At 40.8% G+C, this 27,295-nt stretch overlaps 1 protein-coding gene across 1 annotated transcript in view; it reads right to left on the reverse strand.

The window, feature by feature from the left end:
- The window catches only part of LOC306938192 (uncharacterized protein), a 54,491-nt gene that overhangs the window by 15,753 nt on the left and 11,443 nt on the right, over positions 1 to 27,295 (reverse strand). Inside the window, exons 4-8 of the mRNA XM_079522253.1 lie at positions 26,486 to 26,618; positions 19,718 to 19,776; positions 16,409 to 16,482; positions 11,506 to 11,601; positions 10,005 to 10,073 (exon numbers count right to left, since the gene is read on the reverse strand). Of these exons, the coding sequence (XP_079378379.1) occupies positions 10,005 to 10,073; positions 11,506 to 11,601; positions 16,409 to 16,482; positions 19,718 to 19,776; positions 26,486 to 26,618 (431 nt within the window). The remainder of the gene's footprint in view (positions 1 to 10,004; positions 10,074 to 11,505; positions 11,602 to 16,408; positions 16,483 to 19,717; positions 19,777 to 26,485; positions 26,619 to 27,295) is intronic.

The raw sequence follows: 27,295 nt of genomic DNA on the forward strand, positions 1-27,295 counted from the left end.
GATAATTAATTTTGCCCTACAGTAATTGTCCCACTTTATTAGTATAGTAATTGGCCCACTTTATTCTAGATAAACTATTTTGTCCCGCTACTCCTCCCACAGTTTTGGTGGCACGCACTCCAGCCATATGTCAAATTGACTGGCTTCATCGGGAATCGTGTGCCATAATTTTTCCAAGAGATCCGTTGTAGTTTACTGTAGGAAATGGGGTCAGACAAGGGGGTTACTCTCGCCAGCCCATTGGCTTTATATGGATGATCTCTCGGTTCAGCTAAACTGCAAAACGGGTGAACCACCTTATGTATGCGGACGATTTGGCCAGAGGTGATAAAGACCTCTTATTTCCTTCTTTTTTTGTGTCAGATCAAGTGTTATCTGTTTGTAGCAAAGCAAAGTATCTGCGACATTATAACTGACCAACTGACTGATGAGGATCTGTATAGTCAGCGCTGTATATTATATGCTCAAGGCAACATGCTAGGGAGGAACTTTCACTCATGATCACTTGATGCAAAGGTAAACCGCTTTAGAGCATACTATTACTATACTTTACTATACTAGCCCCCTTGTGGGTTAAGTTCAGTTAGGCAAGCATGTAGATTTTTGCTCCCCCTCCTAAAGTTTTTTGCCAAATCTCGCAAAAATCAGTACACATGATTTCTGGACCCACGATAAACGATAGACATGTTGATGGTCCATACCGTCCGTCCGTAATAGGCTTCCAAAGTTAGTGGGAGGGGCCTATTTTACAACAAATGCCAAGAATCCCGAACGAAACATCCAGTCAATACCAAATTTGAATCACAGGTCGAGGGTCATGTACTCAAGAAATCTCCAAACAGTTCCACTTTCGCCAATAGGGGCGCCACAAATGCGTAAATTGTAACCGTTTGATTCAAAAACATGATTTTCGGGGAAATCAATACTTTCAAAATAAATTAGATGAATCCAACAGTTAAAATAAAGTTGAAGTTACAATAGGAAGATGCTAATACCATTGCGTGCAGCAGTCATTAATACAACGGGACAACACTTAATTAGGGATGCAGCCAATATTATATCGGAATCTGCCTCCGATACGGCTTAATGTATCAGAGATGACGCCACCGATCCATGTTCCGATTAAAAAAAAAATCCGGTTTATCAAAAATCCACGTTCAGATATATACATAAAAAGGTCTCCGGTCTGGTTCATAAATAATAATATAATCACGCAATTGTGAGCCCATAACCAAACGTTTTAGCAAATTATTAAATTAACGATTATCCAGCTTCGTTGTTGCTCCACTGCTTCACAGCATGCCGTGAAGCAAACCTGTTGCGTGAGCATGTGGGCAGGTTGAGTGAAGAAGCACTGTTGTTTTCGTTTGGAGGAGGCGCAACAAAGCAGCAAACATGTCGTTAGTTTTGAGATATTTTACAATTGAGACGCCTAAAAGCAGCAAAGCAAAGTGCAAATTATGTGAAGCCATGGTTCCGAGGGGCGGACAAAGTATTGCATCGTATAATACGAGCAATTTGTCACAGCATATAGAGAAAAAAAACACAAGAAAGAACACAAGGAGATGGAGAAAGCTAAACAACAAGAAGAACAGAGACAGCAGAAGCTCCCAGACTCATTCAAGAAGCGTGAAAAAGGTACTCTGCTTCATTGTGTTCGAATATCAGCCTCTCGATTGTGGATAATGTTGGTTTCCGCAGCCTAATGCAACACCTGGAGCCGAGGTATAATCTGATGTCCAGAACATACATAACAGAAACCGCTTTACCAGAACTACAGAACAGAGTTAAGGATATGGGAAGTTATTTGTTAAGCGGACAGTATCATTTTTTTGTTTCTGGAGATGATGTAGATCATATTTAAGAATACAATGGTAGATAGCCCCAAAATCATATTCTGCTACTTACCCCTATGTGTCAGGATACTCCATGCCAAATTTCACACTTCCATGTGTATTTATGTAATTTGAGTGAATTTTTATTTGCCTTTACACAATTTCACCAGAGACATACCAAAAAAGGGGTTTTGGGGCCCCTGAAACCAAACGGAGCCGAGTTGGGGGTGGTCTCTTCATTTTGAGATGGCCCAAGTTATGCTAACAGGAAATAGTGAAAAAAGGTAGCAAAAAATAGTATGAGGGCTGGGCCTAGCTCCCGGACTACTAGAGCAGTTAAAATATGTTGAACACATGAGTTTTACTACTGATATCTGGTCCTCTGTTATAGGGCTGGGCAATATGACGATATATATCGTATATACGATATAAAATGTCTATCGTGAAAAATAAGCTATATCGTTTATATCGCCGTTTCGCTTTACGGCAGTATTTACGGCAGTATTTTACGTCACAGCGCTTATATACGGCATGCCCAGCAGCCCACCGCACTGAAAACAAAACAAACATGGAGGGTGACGCTGTTGCTGACGGTAATAATAATGTTGAACAAGAAGATGACCAGCCAAGTGAGCCAACACAACCACAAGCAGAGGAGCTTGCACCTAAAAGAGGGGCAAAATCCATTGTATGGAAGTGGTTTGGATTTAAAAAGACGGACACGGACCAGACCACAGTATTGTGTAAAGTCTGCCGCTCCCCGGTCCCATCAGCGGATTCCAACACGACTAACTTATTTCATCACCTGAAAAAGAATCACGACAAAGAATACAGCGAGAGTCAACGTTTGAAGGCAGCAACACCAGGGCCTGACGTTCAGAAGAAAAAGCCCCGGACACAGACGTTGCAAGAGTCGTTTTCCCGTGGCACCCCATATACCCATGACTCCCGAAGATGGAAGGCGATTACTATGGGTGTTGCCCATCACATCTGTTTAGACAGCGTTCCAATCTTCACGCTGGAGAAACGGGGGTTTAAGGCGATGATGAAAAAGCTCGATCCTAGATACGAAATACCCAGCCGAAAATACATGAATAAGTTTGTGACAAGTTTATATGACAAGTGCAGAGGAAAAGTGGAGGCGGAGATCAACAGCGGCATGTTTTACTCTGCAACAACCGACATGTGGTCGAGCCGAGCTACCCATCCATATATGAGTCTGACGGCACACTACATCGACCCAACGTGGAACCTCCGCAGTCGGTGTTTACAGACGAGTTATTTCCCAGATGACCACACTGGAGAAAACATAGCCAAAGGTTTCAGAGAGGCTCTCGAGTCGTGGGGACTGGAGGAGGATCACCTCGTCTGTGTTACTACAGACAACGCATCCAACAACGTCCTTGCCTTTCAGCTGAATGAAATTACACCCCTACAGTGCTTTGGCCACCGTCTTCATTTAGCCATCGGTAAGTGACAAAGTGTATCAATCAAAAAATATGCATATAGATTTAATATAAATGCTAAAAATGCATATAGATATCTATATCAGTTCATTTCAGTAGTACAGTAATACAATTTAAATACCTAGAGGTTAGAGCAGTGTTTCTAAAACTTTAAAATTAAAATAACTACAGACAATATACAATAATACAAATAGAATATAGAAGTCCATTTGTATACTGTCAGTTACTGTTATAGTAACTCCCATAATGGCAACATTTTCCTGCAATAGTTAAAAAGCCAGTTAAAAGCTACAAATCACACCAATGTGAAGTGAGGGGCACGCTCATCAATTAATCATAATACATGATCTCATGGCCAATCACAATTTGCGTCCTCACTTTTATCTTCAATGTTTGAGTTACACAATGTTTGTGTTTACACAATACTCAAACTGTCCATTTATATGAATTTATAAATATAAAACATGAACAATGAAATTAATACATTTTACTTGTCCTCTACACAGTGTATATAAAAAAGGTATAGAATGGTACATTTACTTCTCCTTTATTTACACAGGGCATAGTCTGAAACTGGGCCAGGTGGATCGAGCATTCGGCGTCTGCAAGAAGATTGTGCTTGCCTTCTCCAATTCATGGAAGAGAAGAAAGGCGCTGGCCAAGGCTCAAGCAGACAAATACCACCCTTGCCCACTCATCAGCTGATCACAGAAACCCCTACGAGGTGGGGCTCTATGCAAGCCATGGTTGAAAGGGTGCTCGAGCAGGAGAAAGCCATCTCACAGGTCCTCCGTGCCGACAAGAAAGTACGTCACCTGGTCCCAACTTGGCAGGACATAGACGTTCTGGAGTCCATCAACAGGGCACTGAGTCCTCTCAAGGAGTTTACGGATGCCTTGTCTGGGGATCTTTACCCAAGTGTTTCCTACTTGAAACCCGTATCTGTTTAACACTGATCTACTTGTGAAAAAGAATGAAGACACTGAGCTCACCATGACCATCAAAGAAGGTGTACTAAAATACCTAAATGAGAAGTATGATGACGAGGAAACCCAGGATTTGCTTGACATGGCTTCTCTTGTTGACCCTCGGTTCAAAACCACATACATCAAGCCAGAGAAGGTTGGCTACATCAAGACAAGAGCTGCTGCAGACCTGCAGAAGATGGTGGCCCAGGAAGGAGAGGCCCTTCCATCAGCTGCTGGCACTCAGGATGAACCAGAGCCAGAGGAGGTTCCTGCATCTAAGAAGAAAAAGAAAACTTTAAGCAGTTACTTTGAATGTGAGACACCAGCAAAGCGAAGCCATGCCCCTTCAAGCAGAGAAGCCATTGAAGACGAGATCAACCTCTATCTCCTACTGCCCGTTGGTCGAAAAACAGAGCCACTACAATGGTGGCAGGAGAACGAGTCACATTTTCCCCTAGTGGCCAAGCTAGCAAAGAAATATCTCTGCATCCCTGCCACAAGTTCCCCTTCAGAGCGGGCTTTCAGCACCAGTGGGAACATTGTGACATGCCAGAGGGCAGCACTGAAACCCTCAAGAGTTGAAGAGCTTACATTCCTTGCACGCAACCTAGATGTAGAAGACTGAGTCACTGAGATGCTGCAACTATGCAAAGATTATGTCAGTGTCAACTTTATCAAGTGTCTTATTTTGTTTACATGGATGTGATCCAATGTGCTACTTGAAGTTTTGTTTACCTCTTTATACCTCATTATATTTGCAGCTAGCCTCTAGTAGACTTTAAAAATGTTTACATTGGTATTTTCCAATATGTATAGGATATTGGGGTCTAGGCCTGTATTTGTTTGCTGCTATTTGCTAAGGCCTACCGTTCAAACTTAAATAGATTTGTTTTATTTATCTTGTTGTGAGGCTGTGAGCCTGTTTTTGCTGAGCTGCAGCTTTAAACTTAAAGTTTCCAATTTGTGTGCATGCAGCATGAGTGTGTGCATGTCATGAATGATGTAATATTCATGTAACAGTGGTTCTGATTTCTGAAGGAAAACCAAAACTGGGGTCAGACTCAGGGTCCTATAATTGTTTAATTCTGATCCCAATTCCCCTAGCCTTTGTCCAGCAGGGGGAGTGGTTCTACCAGGCTATAATTACCCTTCCTCTGTAAGACCTGCCTGCCTGGGAATGGGAAGAATCAGAACAGATTGTTTAATGTTTACAACTTTACATTTGGTATTTTTGGAATGTTAAGCAGATTTCTTTTTCCTGCACCTGTGTGCAGTGTGCACCATCACCACGCTCTTAGTGTTTAAAAAAAGTGAAAATATTCAAATCACTACTGTTCGGTAGTGTTTTCTATTTCTCTAAGGTTCTAAATAAAATAAATATTTAGTACCATACCTATATTTGTTGAGTATATAATTTCAAACTGCATTTTTCCATGTGGCAATTGTTAAAATATTAATTCATTGAATTTACAAAAAATGCGCTATATCGTGAGTATATCGTTATCGTGATAAAATATTTTCTATATCGTGATATGAGATTTTGCCATATCGCCCAGCCCTACTCTGTTAGCTTAATGTCGCTAATTAGCCTCACCGTACATTGGCTGGGTGCGGAGAACTATGCTTTCAACAGCGTGGTGCTGCATGTGAAACAGTGCAGGGGATCACACATCAGCGGTTTGATTAACACTAGCATGTCGAAGCGGTCTATCTGACCGATTTTGAGATTTGCCCATGAAGTCCTGAGAAAGTTCCCCTGCATGACTTTTTCTAAATGTTCGATTCAAATAATCTGTTTTTTTTTTCATCTGAAACGTTTTGTAAATATGATTTTAGGCATACTTATACCTACTAAATCTGCACTTTTGCTGTCACCCTTTCTCCCCCCGCAAGCAGTGAAGTTCACACCTCCCTCCTGACTGGAGACCCATTGTTCAAGCTAAATGGGTCATTTGCATTCCAACTACTTCCACATGTAGGCAAAGGCAAACTTACATTACGAATGTAGCCTACTCACAACATGTAGACTAAATGTTGTTTTAGAGGTTATAGGCTATTTGTTATATGCGGTTTGCAGAAATAATTAAATGTCTGACTTTATTTTTCGGAGGGCACACTAAAACCGGCATTATAGCCTCCTGATGTGGATTGTTCCACAGCCTATTCTGGCATATAAATATCGCCAGCTCTTTCTAATCCGGATCATGTTTTTTTTTAATTTCAGGCTGTTCAATATATCCTGCAGAAGGCAACCCGTTTGCCGAAACGTTGGAAAAATAAGGTTTATAGCATCGTGACAATGAGCTGTGCATGGTCGGTTTGACCCGACTGAAATGTCCTTTCCTTGGAGCGAGAATGCTTGCCGATGTGATTCCAAATAAAAATGACTGTTTGAAATCATTCCAACGCGATAGACCTCCCGAACGTCAGTCAAAAGATAACAGTTACTTCTGTCCGTCCGTCCTTTGTCTGTAAACTTTTCTGCAAGCGACCAGTGGAACTGATTTTGCATGCACGCACAGCCCTTTCCTTTTTTTCTCTCATGTAAATGTAGGCTACATTTAAATGTTCATGAATCCAAGTAACTGACGGTGAGGTATGCGGAAGTGCATTTTAGATAACGCTGTAGCACTATTTGTGGCGGTGATGCGTCACATGACTTGATCTATCCTATGGTATATAAACCTTCTGCTGCTGAGAAGCGGACCTCTGGCGTTGGAACTGGCACAATCAATCAAATATATATGAATTACATCGATAACACATGTGTAGCCTATAATGTTTCCCCCTCTATATAAAAATGACAATATATATAAATATATATTGTCAATATATAAATGTCTGACTGAGCAATGTGCCTGGCTCTGGCTGTTACAATAACGAGTGGTAGCCCATTTTATTGGCTCAATACAAAGGACAGTGTTTTCTGCGCAAGAGTATTCAATATAGCGCTCACACTGTCACTATAATTATAGTTTGGTAAACTGAAATGAAAAAGAAAAAATAACTTGAGTTGTCCTGTCGAGTTGAAACTGCTGCCTTGAATTAGTTGGAATGTGACATTTAGAAGACAATGGCAAGTCGTCAACCCCCCCACCGCGGGGGGAGAGGTGTGAAGAGCATTACAAGAGATGCAGGGAGAGAGTGGCCAATGGAATTGCACGAAAAACACGGTCATCATGACCGTTAGCCGTCAGAGTAGTAGGTGAGTTGAGTTCAGACATGCTAGTGTTAAAGACACGATGAGAGAGATGCTGGATATCCCACTGGCTAAAGTACACATGGTTTTGAGAGACAAAGCAAGCAACATGAAAAAGGGGATGGATGAGGTGCCGGTTGCTAGTTTGGGCTGCTTGGCCTATACTTTGCAGCTAATTGTTAACGAGGGGCTTCTCTCCCAACAGTGTACACGATGCTCTCACAAATGGAAGAATAATCGTGACACATTTCAAACATTCACAAGTTGCACAGTCTCGCTTAGAAGACAGAGAGCTGAATCAGGAGGCTAATACAAAACGTCTACAGCAAGACGTCCAGACCAGATGGAACAGCTCTCTGTATATGATCCAAAGCCTTCTTGAACAGAAGAGAGCCCTCTGCTCATACCAAGTGGACACCCTGCCTGTCGAACTGTCAACCAACGAGTGGTCAGTTAGAAAAAACTGCTAAAGTACTGGAACCATTCGAGGAGCCAAATAATAAAATCAGCTTAGCGACCTCCACTGCAGCCGACGTAATCCCAGCTATCACCGTCTTGAAGCAAAGACATCTCAGCCAGGAGACCAGTGACGACAGCGGAATCAAAACAATGAAGCGTACCCTTCTGGAAGCTGTCGACAGAAGATTTGGCAGCATCGAAGGTGTACCCTACACTTCCGTGGCCACTTTAGTGGACCCACGCTACAGACGGGTAAGAAAGACAGCACAAATGATTTTACAATAGCCTGTGTGCCATTTTGTTTGTGATGTGATATGCATGCATTAGACTAGATTTAATTACACATTGAGCTATAGCCTAGATATGAAGGTGTGTGTGTGTGTGTGTGTGTGTGTGTGTGTGTGTGTGCAAAGATGGTCTATTTATGAAGATGGGCGAACTTCATTGGAGCCACTAGCCACTACAAATCCTACAAATGGTCCTCCCCAGTTTAGTATGAATATCTTGGAAATATTGTGTGCCTTGTGATAGTTCAGTGACCATGGAGTTAAGGAATGGTTCATAAGCTGTGTTCACGTTCATTCTCCCATTGGAAATTAATAGACTTCAACATTCTTCCCGTCTCCTAATAATGTGTCCGCCCACCTCACGCAGATATGGGAAGTAAAGCAAAGTTGGCCCCTCTTGCCATTTTCCTCTTGGGTGTGTGTGTGTGTGTGTGATTTAGTTGGAAGTGGTGGAACATTTGTTTTCACACCTGCCTGGCTGGTGCTTACAGCTTAGCTAAACAGTAACACTACACTTGACTAGGGTTGGGTGACGATACAAATCTATCGTCAATCGTGATTTGGATGAGTCTATCGCCGATTGTTTTTATTTATTTTCAGGGCGATTTTATTTTATTTTGCAAAATAATACTCAATCTTATCGAAAATTCAACTCTTCAAACGTAGCCTGTACAAGTGTGAGCAAAATGTGAATTAATTTGGGCCAGCAGCCGCCGGTAGAAAGCCCTCCTCCCCTTGTAATGGTATGCTCCTGCCCAAGTAGCAGCCCGCACTCCCCGGCCGCAGCAGCATCGGGGTCTGACGCTCCGACCGTCTGGGCGGGGAGGAGACTTTACTGTGGAGCAGGCTACATGTTGCTGTGTTTACACTCACTCCAGTCCGGACCCAGTTAAATAATATACAGTCCTTTTATGACTCTATGATACAGTCACACTGATGTCTCGTGTCTCATCACCCCGACATGCTTCAATGCACAGCCGTGAAGTCTTTATATAAAGAAAAGGAAAAGGAGCGAGTGAGAAAGAGTTAGCATTGCAACAAGCTATGCTAACACTACCAGCCATTGTGGTGATGATAGCTTAGCTCGCTGCAGCTAGTCTATTTTGTTAACCTGACACGGCGCTGAAAAAACAAACAGATCTACAAGCTCTCAACACGTAGCGAACGGCGCTGCAAAAACAGGATGCCTTGAGAGCTTGTAGATCAGCCCGCAGCAGCATCGCCTGATGCTTCGAGCCTCCGACAGTGCAGGGAGGAGGAAAAGTTACTAGGGCAGGCTGAGGCTACATACTGTCTGTCACAACAGTCCGGAGTCGGACCCAGTTAAATAATATACAGTTACACCAGAATGCACACTGCTGTCATGTCTCATCACCAGACATGCACGGCCATGAAGTCGGGGACAATAAAGAAAAGGAAAAGACGAAGAGCGAGTGACAACGTGTTAGTTACCTAAATGGGATATATAAGAGTTGCCATCGTATTTTGCAGAGTTGCAGTGACTTGCAGCTTTGAACTGAAGCCTATCCTTTATTAATAAATGGCTTATTGAAAGTTAATGCATTTTTTTGTATTTAGTTGTTTTACTATGTAGCCTACAGCAAGTATCAGATATCAGGAGTGTATCGGGAAATTTCAAAATGAATATATTGGAAATGAATAAAATCAGTATTGCTGCATCCCTACACTTAATGTGTCAGAAAGTACATTCTTTCAACCATTTTCAAGTTGAGAAACAAGCAAAGCTTCTGTTTCTCTCTATGAATGAGAAGAACGCAGGAGGCACTCACCAGTTTAACGACCGTAGTTGCAATAGTCTCCTTTTTCTTGGAAAGAAATCTGCTCTCTTCCTCCAGGGCCTAAAACAAACGCATACAGTACACAAAGTGCGTAATATATCCTATAGACTAATGGGTGAGTTTGCCGGGCAGCCAGCGGACCATCGCCCGTCACTATGAATCAGACATAACCATATATACAGTTTACTATAAGACTCAGACAATCAAAGAGTTGCCACTGCAGCTACATCCAAATATGGCGTGCCCCAAACAAACCATGTCGTCATGACATCAGACTCCAATAAAAAACAAACAACATGATTGTGAAGTGAGGGGTGCAGCGATGGCAGTATTTGTATGAGCCAGGTGACGTCTTAAGTTGTCATTTACTGCCCTAAACAAAATTGTGGGGGTTCAGCCTCTGTTTATTTATCATCTAACTACTTCCACATACTTTGTGCTAGAAATCTAGTTGTGGGCTTGAGTAGAAGAGCCCCGTTTTCATTGGCTACTGGGCTGTGACGTCATGTGAGAACAATGAATGAATGAATAGTTTAATTCGGTGCTTTACATTTACACGTTAAGTTTTATCATTTGCATTTAAGTTTTTTTTAAAGGGGTAGCACCGAAAGGGTCTAGGCTGAAGCCGAAGCTTATTTTGCCTAGCCTTTTTTAAGAAAGGAAACAAACTACAAAATGAATACAAAGTAAATAAACAAAATACAAAGGAAACATACAAAAATAAATAAAGCATTTTTTAGAACTTAGTCTTTTTAGAAAGACTAAGCATTTAATAATGCTAATAATAATGATCTTATGATAATAATAATCTTATGATAATGTGTTATATCTATTTAATACCCTACTTTTAAATAGCTTTTTCAATTTGATAAGTGATGTGCATAGCTTTAGTTCATTATCCAGGCTATTCCACAAGTCAACCCCTATTTTGGATATACATCTACCCTTTGTGTTGGTCCTTGCCCCTTTTTGTTTTAATACACATTTCCCCCTGAGGTTGTACTGAGATTCTCTCATTTCAAACAGCTCCTGTATGGATAATAGTAGTATTTATTTATTTATTTTGTACATGACTATTGCAGTGTTTAGGTTGACTATATCTTTGAATTTTAGTGTGTGTTTGCAGATGAATAGTGGGTTTGTAGCTGCAAGATATTCAGTTTTATTTATGATTCTTATGGCCTTTTTTTGTAACATGAAAATTGGTTTTATTATAGTTTTATATGTGTTCCCCCATACCTCCACACAATACATCATCATAGAGTAGCGAGCCCACTAGGGCTGACCCAAAAAAAATCGATTAATCGACGATCGATCGATATGCACGCGGGAATCGACTCCGCTAGGCCAGCCGCCCGTAGGCTAAACTAGCATCGGACAATCGCTATCGGGGGTGGGAACGGTTGTGTTAGCCAAATGTTGGTTTTTAGATACTAAAAAAAATGTTGGAGGTTAAGTGTCTTTTAAGAAGCAATAGGAGAATTGCACTGACCGTGATCTGGCTGGCAAGTTTTTCCAGCTGTACGTCGATTGAATACTCTTCTTCGACCATTTTGCAAAATTCTTTGTCTTCCATCGTTGGCGTTCGCTAAAACATATAAATCAAAATAGTTAACACTTCATAATAATATCCATTATAACTACTTAAGCTGTCTGTCTGAAATGAAACTAATGTTGCTGCCTGCTACTCATTGTCATTGTTGCAGGGAACCCAAGCCAAAAAGGTTGAGAAGTAACCCCTGCCTTAGTGTGTACACAGCCATGCTTTCGACTCAGAAATCTTTCAAATACAAACAAGCACACATTTAGAGGAAAGGCCATGGGGTCAACAAAACTGCACAAAACAGCACTGTCCATCGGAAAAGCACAAAGAAAATGTCATGGCCAGTCGTTCCCCTACCTCGACTTGCTGCCTGAAAACTTCTCCTACATACTGTTGGTGTGAATATAAAAAACATGTTTTCTCCTACATACTGTTGGTGTGAATATAAAAAACATGTTTTCTCCTACATACTGTTGGTGTGAATATAAAAAACATGTTTTCTCCTACATACTGTTGGTGTGAATATAAAAAACATGTTTTCTCCTACATACTGTTGGTGTGAATATAAAAAACATGTTTTCTCCTACATACTGTTGGTGTGAATATAAAAAACATGTTTTCTCCTACATACTGTTGGTGTGAATATAAAAAACATGTTTTCTCCTACATACTGTTGGTGTGAATATAAAAAACATGTTTTCTCCTACATACTGTTGGTGTGAATATAAAAAACATGTTTTCTCCTACATACTGTTGGTGTGAATATAAAAAACATGTTTTCTCCTACATACTGTTGGTGTGAATATAAAAAACATGTTTTCTCCTACATACTGTTGGTGTGAATATAAAAAACATGTTTTCTCCTACATACTGTTGGTGTGAATATAAAAAACATGTTTTCTCCTACATACTGTTGGTGTGAATATAAAAAAAACATGTTTTATCCTACATACTGTTGGTGTGAATATAAAAAAACATATTTTCTCCTACATACTGTTGGTGTGAATATAAAAAAACATGTTTTCTCCTACATACTGTTGGTGTGAATATAAAAAACATGTTTTCTCCTACATACTGTTGGTGTGAATATAAAAAACATGTTTTCTCCTACATACTGTTGGTGTGAATATAAAAAACATGTTTTCTCCTACATACTGTTGGTGTGAATATAAAAAACATGTTTTCTCCTACATACTGTTGGTGTGAATATAAAAAACATGTTTTCTCCTACATACTGTTGGTGTGAATATAAAAAACATGTTTTCTCCTACATACTGTTGGTGTGAATATAAAAAACATGTTTTCTCCTACATACTGTTGGTGTGAATATAAAAAACATGTTTTCTCCTACATACTGTTGGTGTGAATATAAAAAAACATGTTTTCTCCTACATACTGTTGGTGTGAATATAAAAAAACATGTTTTCTCCTACATACTGTTGGTGTGAATATAAAAAACATGTTTTCTCCTACATACTGTTGGTGTGAATATAAAAAACATGTTTTATCCTACATACTGTTGGTGTGAATATAAAAAACATGTTTTCTCCTACATACTGTTGGTGTGAATATAAAAAACATGTTTTCTCCTACATACTGTTGGTGTGAATATAAAAAACATGTTTTCTCCTACATACTGTTGGTGTGAATATAAAAAAACATGTTTTCTCCTACATACTGTTGGTGTGAATATAAAAAAACATGTTTTCTCCTACATACTGTTGGTGTGAATATAAAAAAACATGTTGTCTCCTACATACTGTTGGTGTGAATATAAAAAACATGTTTTCTCCTACATACTGTTGGTGTGAATATAAAAAACATGTTTTCTCCTACATACTGTTGGTGTGAATATAAAAAACATGTTTTCTCCTACATACTGTTGGTGTGAATATAAAAAACATGTTTTCTCCTACATACTGTTGGTGTGAATATAAAAAACATGTTTTCTCCTACATACTGTTGGTGTGAATATAAAAAACATGTTTTCTCCTACATACTGTTGGTGTGAATATAAAAAACATGTTTTCTCCTACATACTGTTGGTGTGAATATAAAAAACATGTTTTCTCCTACATACTGTTGGTGTGAATATAAAAAAACATGTTTTCTCCTACATACTGTTGGTGTGAATATAAAAAACATGTTTTCTCCTACATACTGTTGGTGTGAATATAAAAAACATGTTTTCTCCTACATACTGTTGGTGTGAATATAAAAAACATGTTTTCTCCTACATACTGTTGGTGTGAATATAAAAAACATGTTTTCTCCTACATACTGTTGGTGTGAATATAAAAAACATGTTTTCTCCTACATACTGTTGGTGTGAATATAAAAAACATGTTTTCTCCTACATACTGTTGGTGTGAATATAAAAAACATGTTTTCTCCTACATACTGTTGGTGTGAATATAAAAAACATGTTTTCTCCTACATACTGTTGGTGTGAATATAAAAAACATGTTTTCTCCTACATACTGTTGGTGTGAATATAAAAAACATGTTTTCTCCTACATACTGTTGGTGTGAATATAAAAAACATGTTTTCTCCTACATACTGTTGGTGTGAATATAAAAAACATGTTTTCTCCTACATACTGTTGGTGTGAATATAAAAAACATGTTTTCTCCTACATACTGTTGGTGTGAATATAAAAAAACATGTTTTCTCCTACATACTGTTGGTGTGAATATAAAAAACATGTTTTCTCCTACATACTGTTGGTGTGAATATAAAAAACATGTTTTCTCCTACATACTGTTGGTGTGAATATAAAAAACATGTTTTCTCCTACATACTGTTGGTGTGAATATAAAAAACATGTTTTTTTCCTGCAGTCCTTCTAGTCAGTGGTTCCCAAACCTTTCAGGTCAAGAACCAAAAGAGATTAGATGTTTGCCCGAGACCCAAACTAGTTAAAATAATGTGACACTATGTGACCTTGTAGATATGTTTTTCTAATTTATGGAATTCTGTGAATTTATTCATGAAATTATTTAGACTTATAGCATGTTATGTAGACAGCACTAGAATTGCATTGTATGTAGTCATAGCAGTTAGTTTTCAAGATGGCGTCCACGGTAGCTAAAATGAGCTAAAATGCCTATAAACTAGGATTTAATATGTAAAACATCATAACAATTATGCACTTCATAACTACTTTTTGAATTTTGGCATGGTGTTAGGTATGGGCAATTTGGGCATAAGGTTTTCAAAAACTAATTTGTCTCGCCCCCCAGTGGTCGGTTTGCAATGAAACCACTATTAGATATGTCAGTATATGGTTGGAACCCCAAATGATTGATAGAAGATATTTTTCAATGGATTCTGTTACCATTGGGTGTGCTAAATAACATACTAAAAGTTTACGGAAAACTTGAAAGGAATCGTTTTCAAGATGGCGTCCACGATAGAGCTGCCGGGAGCTTGGTTTTCAACCATACCTATACGTATCCAATATTTGAGTCTGTGCAAACAGACCACTAGGGGGCGCTCCCAACACGTTTGCACAGCTTTTTGAAATCCTTATACCCACACCAAAATTCAGAAACTAGTCACCAAAAGCCAAATCTTGCCGATTTCTTACAAGTCCGCCCCCCGCTACTACTATAAATGTGCTACGTCTCTACGTATCTGCGTGAGTGCGTGTGTGTACGGTTGTAATGCACGTAACTCGAGAACCGTTTGCCCCACCGACTTCACATTCGACACACGTGTTCCACACCCCGGCAGGGAGTGCAGTGCCTGGTATCGAGTCGGTCGGACCAACGGTTCTCCAGAACCACCCCAAAGGGCTCTACTCAGGCTCTGCCAGTGGGTCTAATCAGCCTAAGTCCCCATACCTGTGCAATTCCCAGCCTTCTGCCTCAGCCAATTGATTGACATGGCAACCCCACACCTGCAAATTGATTACTTAACCAGTACACTTTTCACAGTCAGTTTACACTCTTCAGGCACAGGCAGACAGAGGCAGACAGACAGATACAGAGATCTCCAAATACAGTATGGGCACAAAAGGGACACAGACAGATAGTTAAAATGGGTGCTATGACAAGTTGACAACGGGTATTATTATTTCCCAAGTTGCATTGTTCTCAAGTAGGCCGGTGGCCAACGGGCACGTACAGGTCTAGTTTATTTTAAGTTATCAAAAAAACGGCAAAGTAAACATAAAACAAATAGCGGTTTTATCGGGTTTATCAAGGAAAGACAATGGAATAAAATGTGGGTTTAGCGGGTTATGAAGTAAATGTGTTAAACGGCGCCGATTATATCGTGCACCTTTATTTACATTATAATGTGATTGAATGTAATTAAATGATTTACAATTATCATCTTATTTAACACTCATGAAGCCAAAACGCTTCATAACCCGTCAGATGACGGTTTAAGATTTTACCCTGAAGGTCGCCATACCCGTCATATGGCGGGTTGTAAGTTTTATATCAATTCCAAGGAGCCGAAGCTCAACACTAATGTTTCGTACTGCCCAGGCTGCTTGACAGCGCCTACGTTCTTCCTCTTTTTGAATGCAGATTGTGGCCCCTAGATGTGTCAGAGACTTATTTTTTGGGGAGCGTTTTACTCATTGCTGGCTGTCTGAATACCACAAAAAAAAGGTAAGTAAAAATGTAACATATAGCAGCTTTAAGAGCATCTGCAAAATGCCTAAATTGTAAATTGCATTAATCAGGAAAATCACACTGGAATTTGCATTTTATTTTCAAGTGAGCCTGTCCTAGGAAGTAAACCAAAAAGTACAAATGATTTGTTTCAGGAGCATTTGCCATTTTTGATTCAAACTGTCATGTAGATGCTCTACTATTGGGCAGCAAAGTAAAATCATACCCGTTCCAGTAGCATTTTGGCAAAGGGCAGAAGAGACGCCAACACCGCATCGTTAGAGACGCTTGAAGATCCAACTACAGAAAGAAAGAAACGGTAAGAATACAGAGAAAAAAAATATTTCGTCATCATTCCCAGGGCTTCCTCCTTTTCTTTGCCATAGTCCCGTTAGCTGAGCAGGGATACTATGATAGTGTGAGGGAAACCGACAGATTAACCCAAATATTGTAAATATATGACTTGCGTTTAAGAGGCTATTGTCGGATCTCAGTCCTGCTGGCCCCACTCGGAGAATTTTCCTGGTTAGTGGACTGCTTTTTATTTTTTACCCTAGACCGGCGGTTATATGATAACTGAACTCAACAATATGGTAAATCACAGTGTCGAGTTGCTATGTTCTATAGTATTGATGGTTGACTTGAGTTGAGACATGAGCCAGCGCCAATACACACAATACAGGATTGCACACAGTGCTGTTGCAGCCCGTTTTGATAGATGAACAAAAGAGCAGAAGTGCTGTTTGGAAATAGCCATGTTTCCAGCCTAATTCGCAGTGTTCCGTGAATTAGTTTTGTCACCTTGAAGTGACAAAACAAATTCACAGAACGCAGCAAATCAGGCTGAAACCAGGCATGTTTGGAAATACTTGGAATTGAATCCGATGAACACAGAAATCTAAATAAAAGTTGCAAGACGATATGTACTGTGTTGTCCTGCTAACAAACAATAGGTTGCATTGCATACACTGACACCACGGCGCGTAAACAGCGCCTCAAACTGTGACTCCGCCCACAAACGGGGGAAGTTGTGATTTTCGCTCGTTCACTGCAATGCAATTTGCGGCATTTTCAAAACAATATTGAGCAGAGTAGCGATTATCAAACGTATTTGCAATGCCATACGTTGAAAGATCTGTTGCCCGTGGACAAGGCACGCTACCTCCGCAAGTTAGATAGCATCGGCATAGATGTTTGTCCGTATGTGATTAAGGATTGGACCAAGTTGCATTGGCAGCCATAGAAAATTCCGTGACGTTTTTGGGCGTTCCTGTCTAGCGTGGTGTCAGTGTATAGCCTGTCAAATCTGGGAATAAACTTCTTACCAATGTGTTTGTAAAGGTGTCTATTAACATATCCCACATTGGTTTCTATTCAACCACCCTAGGGGAAGTTTTGACAGCTGCTGAAAGTTGGCAAAATGTTCTAAATTTCATTATGCTTTAAGTAGCATGTGACGTGTCAAACTAGGGTGTTTTCATGAATCTGAATCTATTCCAAGCATTAGTTTTGCACGAAAAACACTCCTTGGGCTAAAAATGGCCATAGCAGTCATCACAATCGGCATATTTGGGTAAGTGGCTATGGCCAACCTAGGGGATCTATGGCCAAACTAGGGGTCAAACTAGGGGGTTTTCATGATTCTGAACCCATTCCAAGCATTCGTTTTGCACAAAAAAACACCCCTTGGGCTAAATTCGGCCATAGCCACTTGCCCAAATGTGCCCAAATGTGCTGACCTCATCACATTTGTGATGACGGCTATCATGAAAACCCCCTTGTTTGACCCCTAGTTTGGCCATAGCCACTTGCCCAAATATGCCCAAATGTGCTGACCTCATCACATGTGTGATGACGGCTATGGCCATTTTTTAGCCCAAGGAGTGTTTTCGTGAAAAACTAATGCTTGGAATGGATTCAGAATCATGAAAACACCCTAGTTTGACACATCACATGCTACTTAAAGCATAATGAAATTTAGAACATTTTGCCTTATAATGGTTGTATGGTACCCCAACTTTTAGCAGCTGTTAAAATTTCCCCTAGGGTAGTTGAATAGAAACCAATGTGAGATATGTTAGTAGACACCTTTACAAACACATTGGTGAAGAAAATTCTTGGTAAGAAATGTATTCCCAGATTGTATTAATATCCCTTGACTAATTGAAGAAATTAACTTAAATCCTGTTGTGCTTCACATCTTTACTTTTATGTGTACTTTGGTTTATGACTCATGTGTATAATAGTTGATTGAGGTGAGGGACAATATTAGGAGCTAAAAAAATAGCATTAACTCGTGGTTAGCATATTAGCGCTTCAGAAGAAAGAGTAGCAGCCAGCTGCCGCCCTGGAATTTGGCCGATTACTGCTTCGGGTTCACCGGATCATCTTTCAGGGTCTTCAAAATAAAACATCACTGCCGAAGGGCTTGGCAGACAAGCGACAATTACAGAACGAAATTAAGGCAGAGAAAGTGTTAACACATTTTGTGCCCAAGGCGTCCACAGACGTCCTATGAATTTCCACATGTAGTGCCCAGGACGTCTTTTTTTTCTTTTTTTCTGTCAAAAAGTGGGTCTAAAAAGTGGGCACCCTGGGTCGCCATTTTGAAAGATTAAAATGGCACATGTGTTGAACTTTGAACTTTATTGAGAGGATGGCCCCTTGAGATGTCGCATCTCGTTTTCGAGGGGGTCCTATACATACAAAATACAAACAATGCAGCAGTGCAAGTACACAGTACTAAAGACACAACATGATGTTAAAATACGATTTTAAACTAACAATTAAAAGTAGCGGTCCAAAGGTCAGACCCTAGCTCCGTTTGGAACCTCTATATCTACGCTGCTGCGCTTAGCTCCGAGATGAGGTTCCGTGAAAAGCTATCCCTGCGCTGGTAGAATTGGACTCGAGCTGTCGACAAGTAGTGGATTAAAACCCTTGCGCAGTATTTATTTCAAAAAGTAAAGGTATCGATAGGTAGATACAGTTGAAAAACGTAACATAGAGCCCTAACATTTCAACTGAGGCATCAAACAACCGCTTACAACGCGTTTTTATTTTATTTAAGCCTTATTTAAGTGGTTGTTTGATGCCTGACGGCCAAGCTACACCAGGCTTTTCGCGCACAAAATGTGCGCGTTTACCCTCAACGCGTGCGTTGAATTTAGGTCCAGTCCTATTTAAAAAAACGCACGCGCGGGCCGCGCGTTTAGGGTAAACGCGCGAGCAAAGCCTGGTGTAGCTTGGCCGTCAGTTAGGGGTCTATGTTACGTTTTTCAACTATCTACCTATCGATACCTTTAATTTTTGAAATAAATACTGCGAAAGGGTTTTAATCCACTACTTGTAGACGGGTTCTACCCAGCTAGACTACAATTCTACCAGCGCAGGGATAGCTTTTCTCGGAACCTCATCTCGGAGCAAAAGCGCAGCAGCGTAGATATAGAGGTTGTAATTAGGCAATTACAAATAAAATTATCCAAGAGTACATTTAGAGATATAAGATGGCGAACAAAAATAAAAAACACTGTACCTGCCAGTTGGACGGTGAAATCTCTAGCCAACATTACGTTATCCAGTGTAGGCAGGATCCTATAAGAGGAGATAAATGACTTGGTTATTTGGAAATGGTTGGTTATTTGGCTGAGCAAGTTACAACAAATTCAAGAATGTGCAAAGACTACCTAGGATTAGGGGTGCTCCGATCAGGGTTTTTGGGACCGATCCCGATCACCGATTGTTTTTCTCATGATTGGCCGATACCGATCTTGCGTGTAAGGAGTTAAATTTGGATATTTCCAAAATTATTATATGTTAAAACCCACATCAAAACTGTTCCTGTTTGTGTGGGGAGGAAGGGGAATGTTTAGACCTGTATCAAAGATGCAAAATGATATTATACTATATATCTGACTTTTATACCACTTAAATGGAATAAAAGATACGTTTCTCCAGATACGGTAAATTGCCAATCACAGATGGGGTAATCACCGATCGAGACATTTGGAGGCCGATTGATCGCAGCATCTCTACCTAGAATAGTACTGTATTTGTGAACTAGAAAAAGCCCCCCCTCAGGGCACAGGTCACCACCACCAGGATAGGAGTTTTTTGAAAGATGTCAAGGGGCATTTCTTCCTCAGCCTGGTGGGACTATGCGTGCAGTTTCCCCACAACCGGACACTGCGTTCATGATTTGTGGTATTTTGTACAAAACGGGCCAGTCCCACAAATTTTGGAAGCCAATCTTAACCAATCAGGATGGAATATGCGAAATCAAACAGACCCGTCTTGATCACATGACTAGAGAGATCATTGTGTACCGATTAGCATGACATTTGGATACAATCTGAAGGAGTAAATTAAAACAAAAGGATTTTACATAAGTCGGCCTCCTGGTGGCACTATAAAGGGCAGATGTGAAAAATACAGGTTTTTGCTTGGCCTCTAGGGAGTGTGCATACAAAGATTTGGTGCAGTTATAGGTATAAACACGAATAGGTCAGTTATAGCGCCACCATAAGGCTGAATTTTCAAGTGGCATTTCTTCCTCTGCCTAGTGGGAATGTGCGTGCAAAAGTTTACGGAAATCACAATTTGTGTTCATGACTTGCGTGACATTTTGTTCAAAACAGAGCACTCCTGCGAACTTTGGAAGCCAATCTTAGCCAATCAGGATGGGGGGGGGGGGGGGGGAGACATGAGGAATGAAGTTTAATGTAGCATTCATTATACATGGTATTTTGTGTAAAGAATAGACACCACCCAAAATGTTTTGAAGCCGAATTACAGGCAAACAGTATGAAAATCAAAAGCCTGTTTGTGTGTCAGGAACTGTAACATTTTTTTATGTGACCATCTAACATAATTACGGTAATGTCGGTTTGTCTGAATTAATGCTACAGTGAAATTTGTTTCAAGACTTGTTACGGAGATCCGAGTAGAGCCGTCACAAAACAAGAATGACTGTCTGTCAATCATAACTGCCAGGTGCACAAAATGATCTCTAATAATGACAGATCTAACAGACAGACCTAATTTCTGTCATCATATCTGTCAAAATGTAGCCTACAAATATGCAATGCATATTCTTTTATTTGGTGATTTTGATCAAATGTCAATCCGGATTTGGGCCCTGTCCGGAGCCTGGGCGGAGGCGTTTGTGCTGGTTCTGGACAACCGGTGCTCCGACAGACTAAACACAGGGCACTGCACTCCCTGTGGTGAAAGATTCTCGAGTTATAGACGTACGTACACACAGAGACGTGGTGCATTTATATTAGGATGTCTCCGCCAGGTTGAATGTTTGGCAGAGACCATGTCTGTCCGTACGTGCGTGCGTCCATGTGCGTGCGCTAAGAAGTTGGGTTGTTTACGGCAGTTCCGTGACCGGAGATCAAAAGTCCGATTCTCAATGGATTTGTCACCTAGGAGGGTTATTAAACAAATTGAGCCCCCATGTAAATCGCAAAAATGCGGAGAAAATTCATGAGCCCCAAATCCATATGGCCACCATCAAAAACGTTAAGGCAAAATTACATAAAATTAATTCTGCTTTCAGTAGCATGTGACGTGTCAAACTAGGGGGTTTTCATTCTGATTCCGAATCCATTCCAGAGCAGGACTAAGATAAGTTGAAAAGTGGTGAAGTGGTAGTAATAATTTAAAAAAAAATAATAATAATAATAACTAGAACTGCACTCTGTCGAGTGCCTACTTGCTTGTTGCACCCAAGGCCATTTATGGCCTACTAGTGCGCAAGCAGAGCGTGCCAGTACTGTTATAATGGTAACGTAATAAAGATATGTTTCAGTGTCGGTATGTATATGTAATTTGTAAGTTGATTAGCGGTATACTGTGGTTACTTGGGTCGGTTGATGCGTATGTCCCGTAGCAGCATATGACGTGATGAAGATATGTATCAATGCCAGGGTATAACTGGTATAACTGGCTGTCTGGCTCCCAATGGTGACGTAATAAAGATATGTTTCAGTGTCGGTATTTATATGTAATTTGTAAGTTGATTAGCGGTATACTGTGGTTACTTGGGTCGTTTGATGTGTATGTCCCATAGCAGCATATGACATGAAGATATGTACCAATGCCAGGGTATAACTGGTATAACTGGCTCTCAATGGTGACGTAATAAAAATATGTTTCAGTGTCGGGTGGATTAAAGGAAATGCCTCTATGTACAGATGTAATTTGTAAGTTGATTAGCGGTATACTGTGGTTACTTGGGTCGTTTGATGTGTATGTCCCGTAGGAGCATATGACATGAAGATATGTACCAATGCCAGGGTATAACTGGCTCTCAATGGTGACGTAATAAAAATATGTTTCAGTGTCGGGTGGATTAAAGGAAATGCCTCTATGTATAGATGTATATGTAATTTGTAAGTTGATTAGGCCAGGCAAAATAAATTGTTTGTCTCCGATTGGCTGTCATTTTTGGGCTGAGTCGGTAGGGAATTTATTTTATTATATATATATATATATATATATATATATATATATATATATATATTTTTTTTTTTTTTTTTTTTTGCGGAAGGATGGGTCGCAAGGAATTTATTTTATTTTATTTAAAAAATATATATAATTTTTTTCCCTACGGCAATGATGGATAGGCTTCTTTTTTAATAACTTCAATATTTGCCCGAGTATAGCTAGCTAGTGCTACAGGTTAAAAGACAAAAAACATAGCTAAACAGTAGCCCTGGTCCAGTGCTTACAGCGAGTAGAGAGAGACTCGCTGTAAGCACTGGACCAGGGCTAGCTAAATAGCAGACCTACAAGCTCACAACGCGTCGCAGCGCGACGCGTTGTGAGCTTGCGAGAGACCCGAACCAGCCAGGCAGACATACATGTGGACAGACAGCGAGAGAGAGAGGGGTTCCCTACAGACTGCGTGCTGCAGTAGAGGGTGAGAGAAAAAAAAAGTCTCGTCTCTTGGAATATTAAGGCGCGACACTCAATGCACTTAAAACAGCTCCTACTTTGCCCTCTTCTTTATCCACGTGTGGGGAATGGGAACACTGTTGTCGGGATCCGTATATAAAGTATAATTGCACGCCGGTGTTTTCATTCAAATCAGCGCAAGACAAACCAGTACACAGTAACGTCAACTGTCAATCCACCCGTCGTGCTCTCCGGGACGGAGAAGCTGACTTCTCTCTCGTAGTAGCCTATAAGTAGAGTATGTCGTTAAACAACTTGAAAAACTTTGGCTTTGGGCAGGTGTAGGCTACGTTTTGTTGGGCTGCATATATATCCATATATAAAGACCTTTTTGGTCTGAGTGACTCGGTCGGATTTTGACTTTTTTTCACCAAATGCCAATAAAATCAAATGGGTCGCGCATATTTAATAGAGTCGGTCGGCAACCGGAGACAAACAATTCATTTTCCTCAGCGGTATACTGTGGTTACTTGGGTCGTTTGATGCGTATGTCCTGTAGCAGCATATGACGTGATGAAGAGATGTACCAATGCCAGGGTATAACTGGTATAACTGGCTCCCAATGGTGACGTAATAAAGATATGTTTCAGTGTCAGTATGTATATGTAATTTGTAAGTTGATTAGCAGTATACTGTGGTTACTTGGGTCGTTTGATGCGTATGTCCCGTAGCAGCATATGACATAATGAAGATATGTACCAATGCTAGGGTATAACTGGTATAACTGGCTCCCAATGGTGACGTAATAAAGATATGTTTCAGTGTCAGTATGTATATGTAATTTGTAAGTTGATTAGCGGTATACTGTGGTTACTTGGGTCGTTTGATGCGTATGTCCCGTAGCAGCATATGACGTGATGAAGATATGTACCAATGCCAGGGTATAACTGGTATAACTGGCTCTCAATGGTGACGTAATAAAGATATGTTTCAGTGTCGGGTGGATTAAAGGAAATGCCTCTATGTATATATGTATATTAGAGATCAGCGGATGAGCTTTTTTGTCATCCGAATCCGCGTGTGCATAATTATAATCCGCCCGTTATCCGACCGCAATTTATTAATCCGCACCACCCGCAATCCGCTGTGCAGGGAAGCGCCCAGCGTATACAGAGCCAATCTACAAGCTCACAACGCATCGCTGCGACGCGTTGTGAGCTTGTAGATCGGCTATTTATACTAGAGAACAGCGGATGAGCTTTTTTGTCACCCGAATCCGCGTGTGCATAATTATAATCCGCCCGTTATCCGACCGCAATTTATTAATTAATCCAATTTATTAATCCGCACCACCCGCAATCCGCTGCGCAGGGAAGCGCCCAGCGTATACAGTATAGTCAATCTACATACAAGCTCACAACGCGGCGCTGCGACGCGTTGTGAGCTTGTAGATCGGCTATTTATACTACTTGTACAAACAATGTCACTCACCACTCTCTCGACAGTTCACCAATGTTACGTAGTGGTTGTATATATCCATTTCCATGGTAACACGCCGCCCACGTTTTCGCGAAGTATTTTCATACAGCATATCCAGCGGTCATCGGCGGCAGGGTAAAGAACTTAATCACTCCCAGTCCCACGCCGAACGTATATTCCTCCCTTCTGTTTTACTTAGTTTCTCGCAGACTCACTAGCTGCCTGTTAGCAACTTTAGCGTAGCTGCCTGTAGGCTGTAGGAGACCACCGTGCTGTTGTTGTGCGCAACAGGACCCAACTTCATAGGCGGCTAATTTGTGCCAGATCATGGAAAATGATTAAATTAAAATACTACTACTAACGCACGCACGCCGAGATTGTGTGCGTTTTAAAAGCTATAATAAGCATATAGATAGATGTTAGATGCCATTCATTTATTTCCCGCATTATTTCACCCGCGGTTTATCCAATATTAATTTATAATATATTGAATTGACCCTAATCCACCCTAAACTGCGGTTCACCCGCGGCAACCGCGGCTAAATCCGCCACCCGCTGGTCTCTAATTTATACTACTTGTACAATGTCACTAACCACTCTCTCGACAGTTCACCAATGTTACGTAGTGGTTGTATATATCCATTCCCCCCCCCCCCCCCCCCCCCCCCCCAAATCATGTGGGGACCCACAGGTTGAGAACGACTGTTATACTCAATTGTGCATTACATGGGGGGAATGAGAAAACGTAAAAACTTTATTGGGACACACACAAACACACAGACGAGTTTGTTGGTGTTTTTGAACTCCTAGTTTCTCAGATTGTCGAACGTCAGCAGACCCTTATGGCCCCTACTACGCCAGCTATGGGCTATTATTATATGTAGCTACATAGCAGAGGGATTGATTGATTGAAGAAAGATGTATTAACAGATTGGAGAATTACAGAGATAGGTTCCATATGGGGCTAGACCGCTAGAGATTAACGTTAGCTTCCACATGTTTCATTCACAAGTACACCGGGACTGGGGGCTTGTTGTGCTGTAGTGATAACCGTGACGTTAGCTAACCAGCTAATGCGAAGCTAACGTTAGTCCCCCTCTCGTTGTTGTTGCGCACAGCCGTTCTTTTATCCACACTTCCATCCGTTCGCCTTTTAAATCTAAATGTCCCATCAACGCACGGGTCCAAGCAAACGCGCAGACATACACAGGAGGAGAGGAGAGGAGGAGACCTGTCTGTCGCCTCGCCTGTGTAATCTAAATAAACTGTAAAATAAATAGAAATACAGTGTGGGCAAATGTCGACTCGGGATAGGTATTATTACTGTAATGTAGATGGGGGGGGGGGGGGGGAGACAATTTTTTAAGAAAACTTTTTTTTACACCAGCGTCAGTGTCTGTGCGCGACAGATTTCAGTTGTGCGCGAGAGCATTTGGCCATGTGCGCGCGCGCGCACGGGCGCACCTTAGGGGGAACATTGGTTATGACACTGACGGTCAAGTAGACTTTTAGGCTTAGGTAACTGCTAACTGCATGTAGTCACTAGTAGTAGCATTGAGTAGTCACTCAATGCTAATGCTAACTTGTAAAACCAACTTTTCCCACTAGGCAGAGGAAGAAATACCACAAAGAAAATATCAAATCAGACTCATGGTGGTGCTCTAACAAGCCAATTCATGTTTTCACCTATAACCGATTTGTGTACAAAATTGTATGCACACTCCTAGAAGCCAAGGAAAATCCTTTGCCCTGCATTTTCCACATCTGCCCGTTATGGGCCGAAAAGCAAAGCAGCCCGATATGTCACCATGAGGCCGATATGTATATGTGCATAGAAACTTGACGCTGATCAGTCCAGCATTGTACGAGATTAGCGGTTCACACAGACAGACATGTCAAATAATTTGTTCCGGAAACTCACCCTGGAATTGGAATTGTATTCTTCACACAGACGAGCAGAGCTTCACACACCACAAGTATAATGTACTTTATTGTGTTCAGCTCCAAGAGGTCCAAGTTGTCAGCCTGACGAGAACGGAGCTCCTCAAGACTGCCTGAAATACAAAGTTTGGGGGCGAAGCTTTACAACGTCTGCATGCACCATGATTTCTCAACATAAACTCTTGGAGTTAATGAATACCGTATTGTGCAGAATATAAGACAACGTTTTATTCCAATGAAAATATCCTAAAAAACAGGGTTGTAGTATATTTGAGGTTTATACTATTTAACATGTCATTACACATACGGATAGATGGGGCCAGCACCACTTTATTCAACTCGAACCAATCACCCAACGCAGCATCATAAGAATCATAACATGCAGCGCTGACAACACAGCAACTTAAGCCAGTCCCACACTTAACTGTCCCCCTATCAACATTGGCAGGTAGGAAATACCATTACATGTTAAAGCAAGGAGACGTTAGATATAGCCCGATTGTGAAAATCATTTTATTTTAACACTTCTTTTGCCGGGGAATTTTTCATAATAAAGGCGCTAGAATGCCACGCAGATTAGGCATATTTTACTCTTAAAACCCCCGCCTTCCATTACCCCCCAAAACCGGGAGGCATAATGTTCCCTTAGTACAGCGGTTCCCAAACGTTTTTGGTCGTGCACCCCCTATTTCCCCCTGACCTAGCTGAAGCACCACCCAATGTTCTATTTGACAAAAAAACAAAACAAACAAAAATACATACATAAATGTTTTTTTTTGTTGCCAAAATG

This window comes from Electrona antarctica (assembly GCF_951216825.1).
Source record: "Electrona antarctica genome assembly, chromosome: 2".
NCBI classification, from domain to species: Eukaryota; Metazoa; Chordata; class Actinopteri; order Myctophiformes; family Myctophidae; genus Electrona; species Electrona antarctica.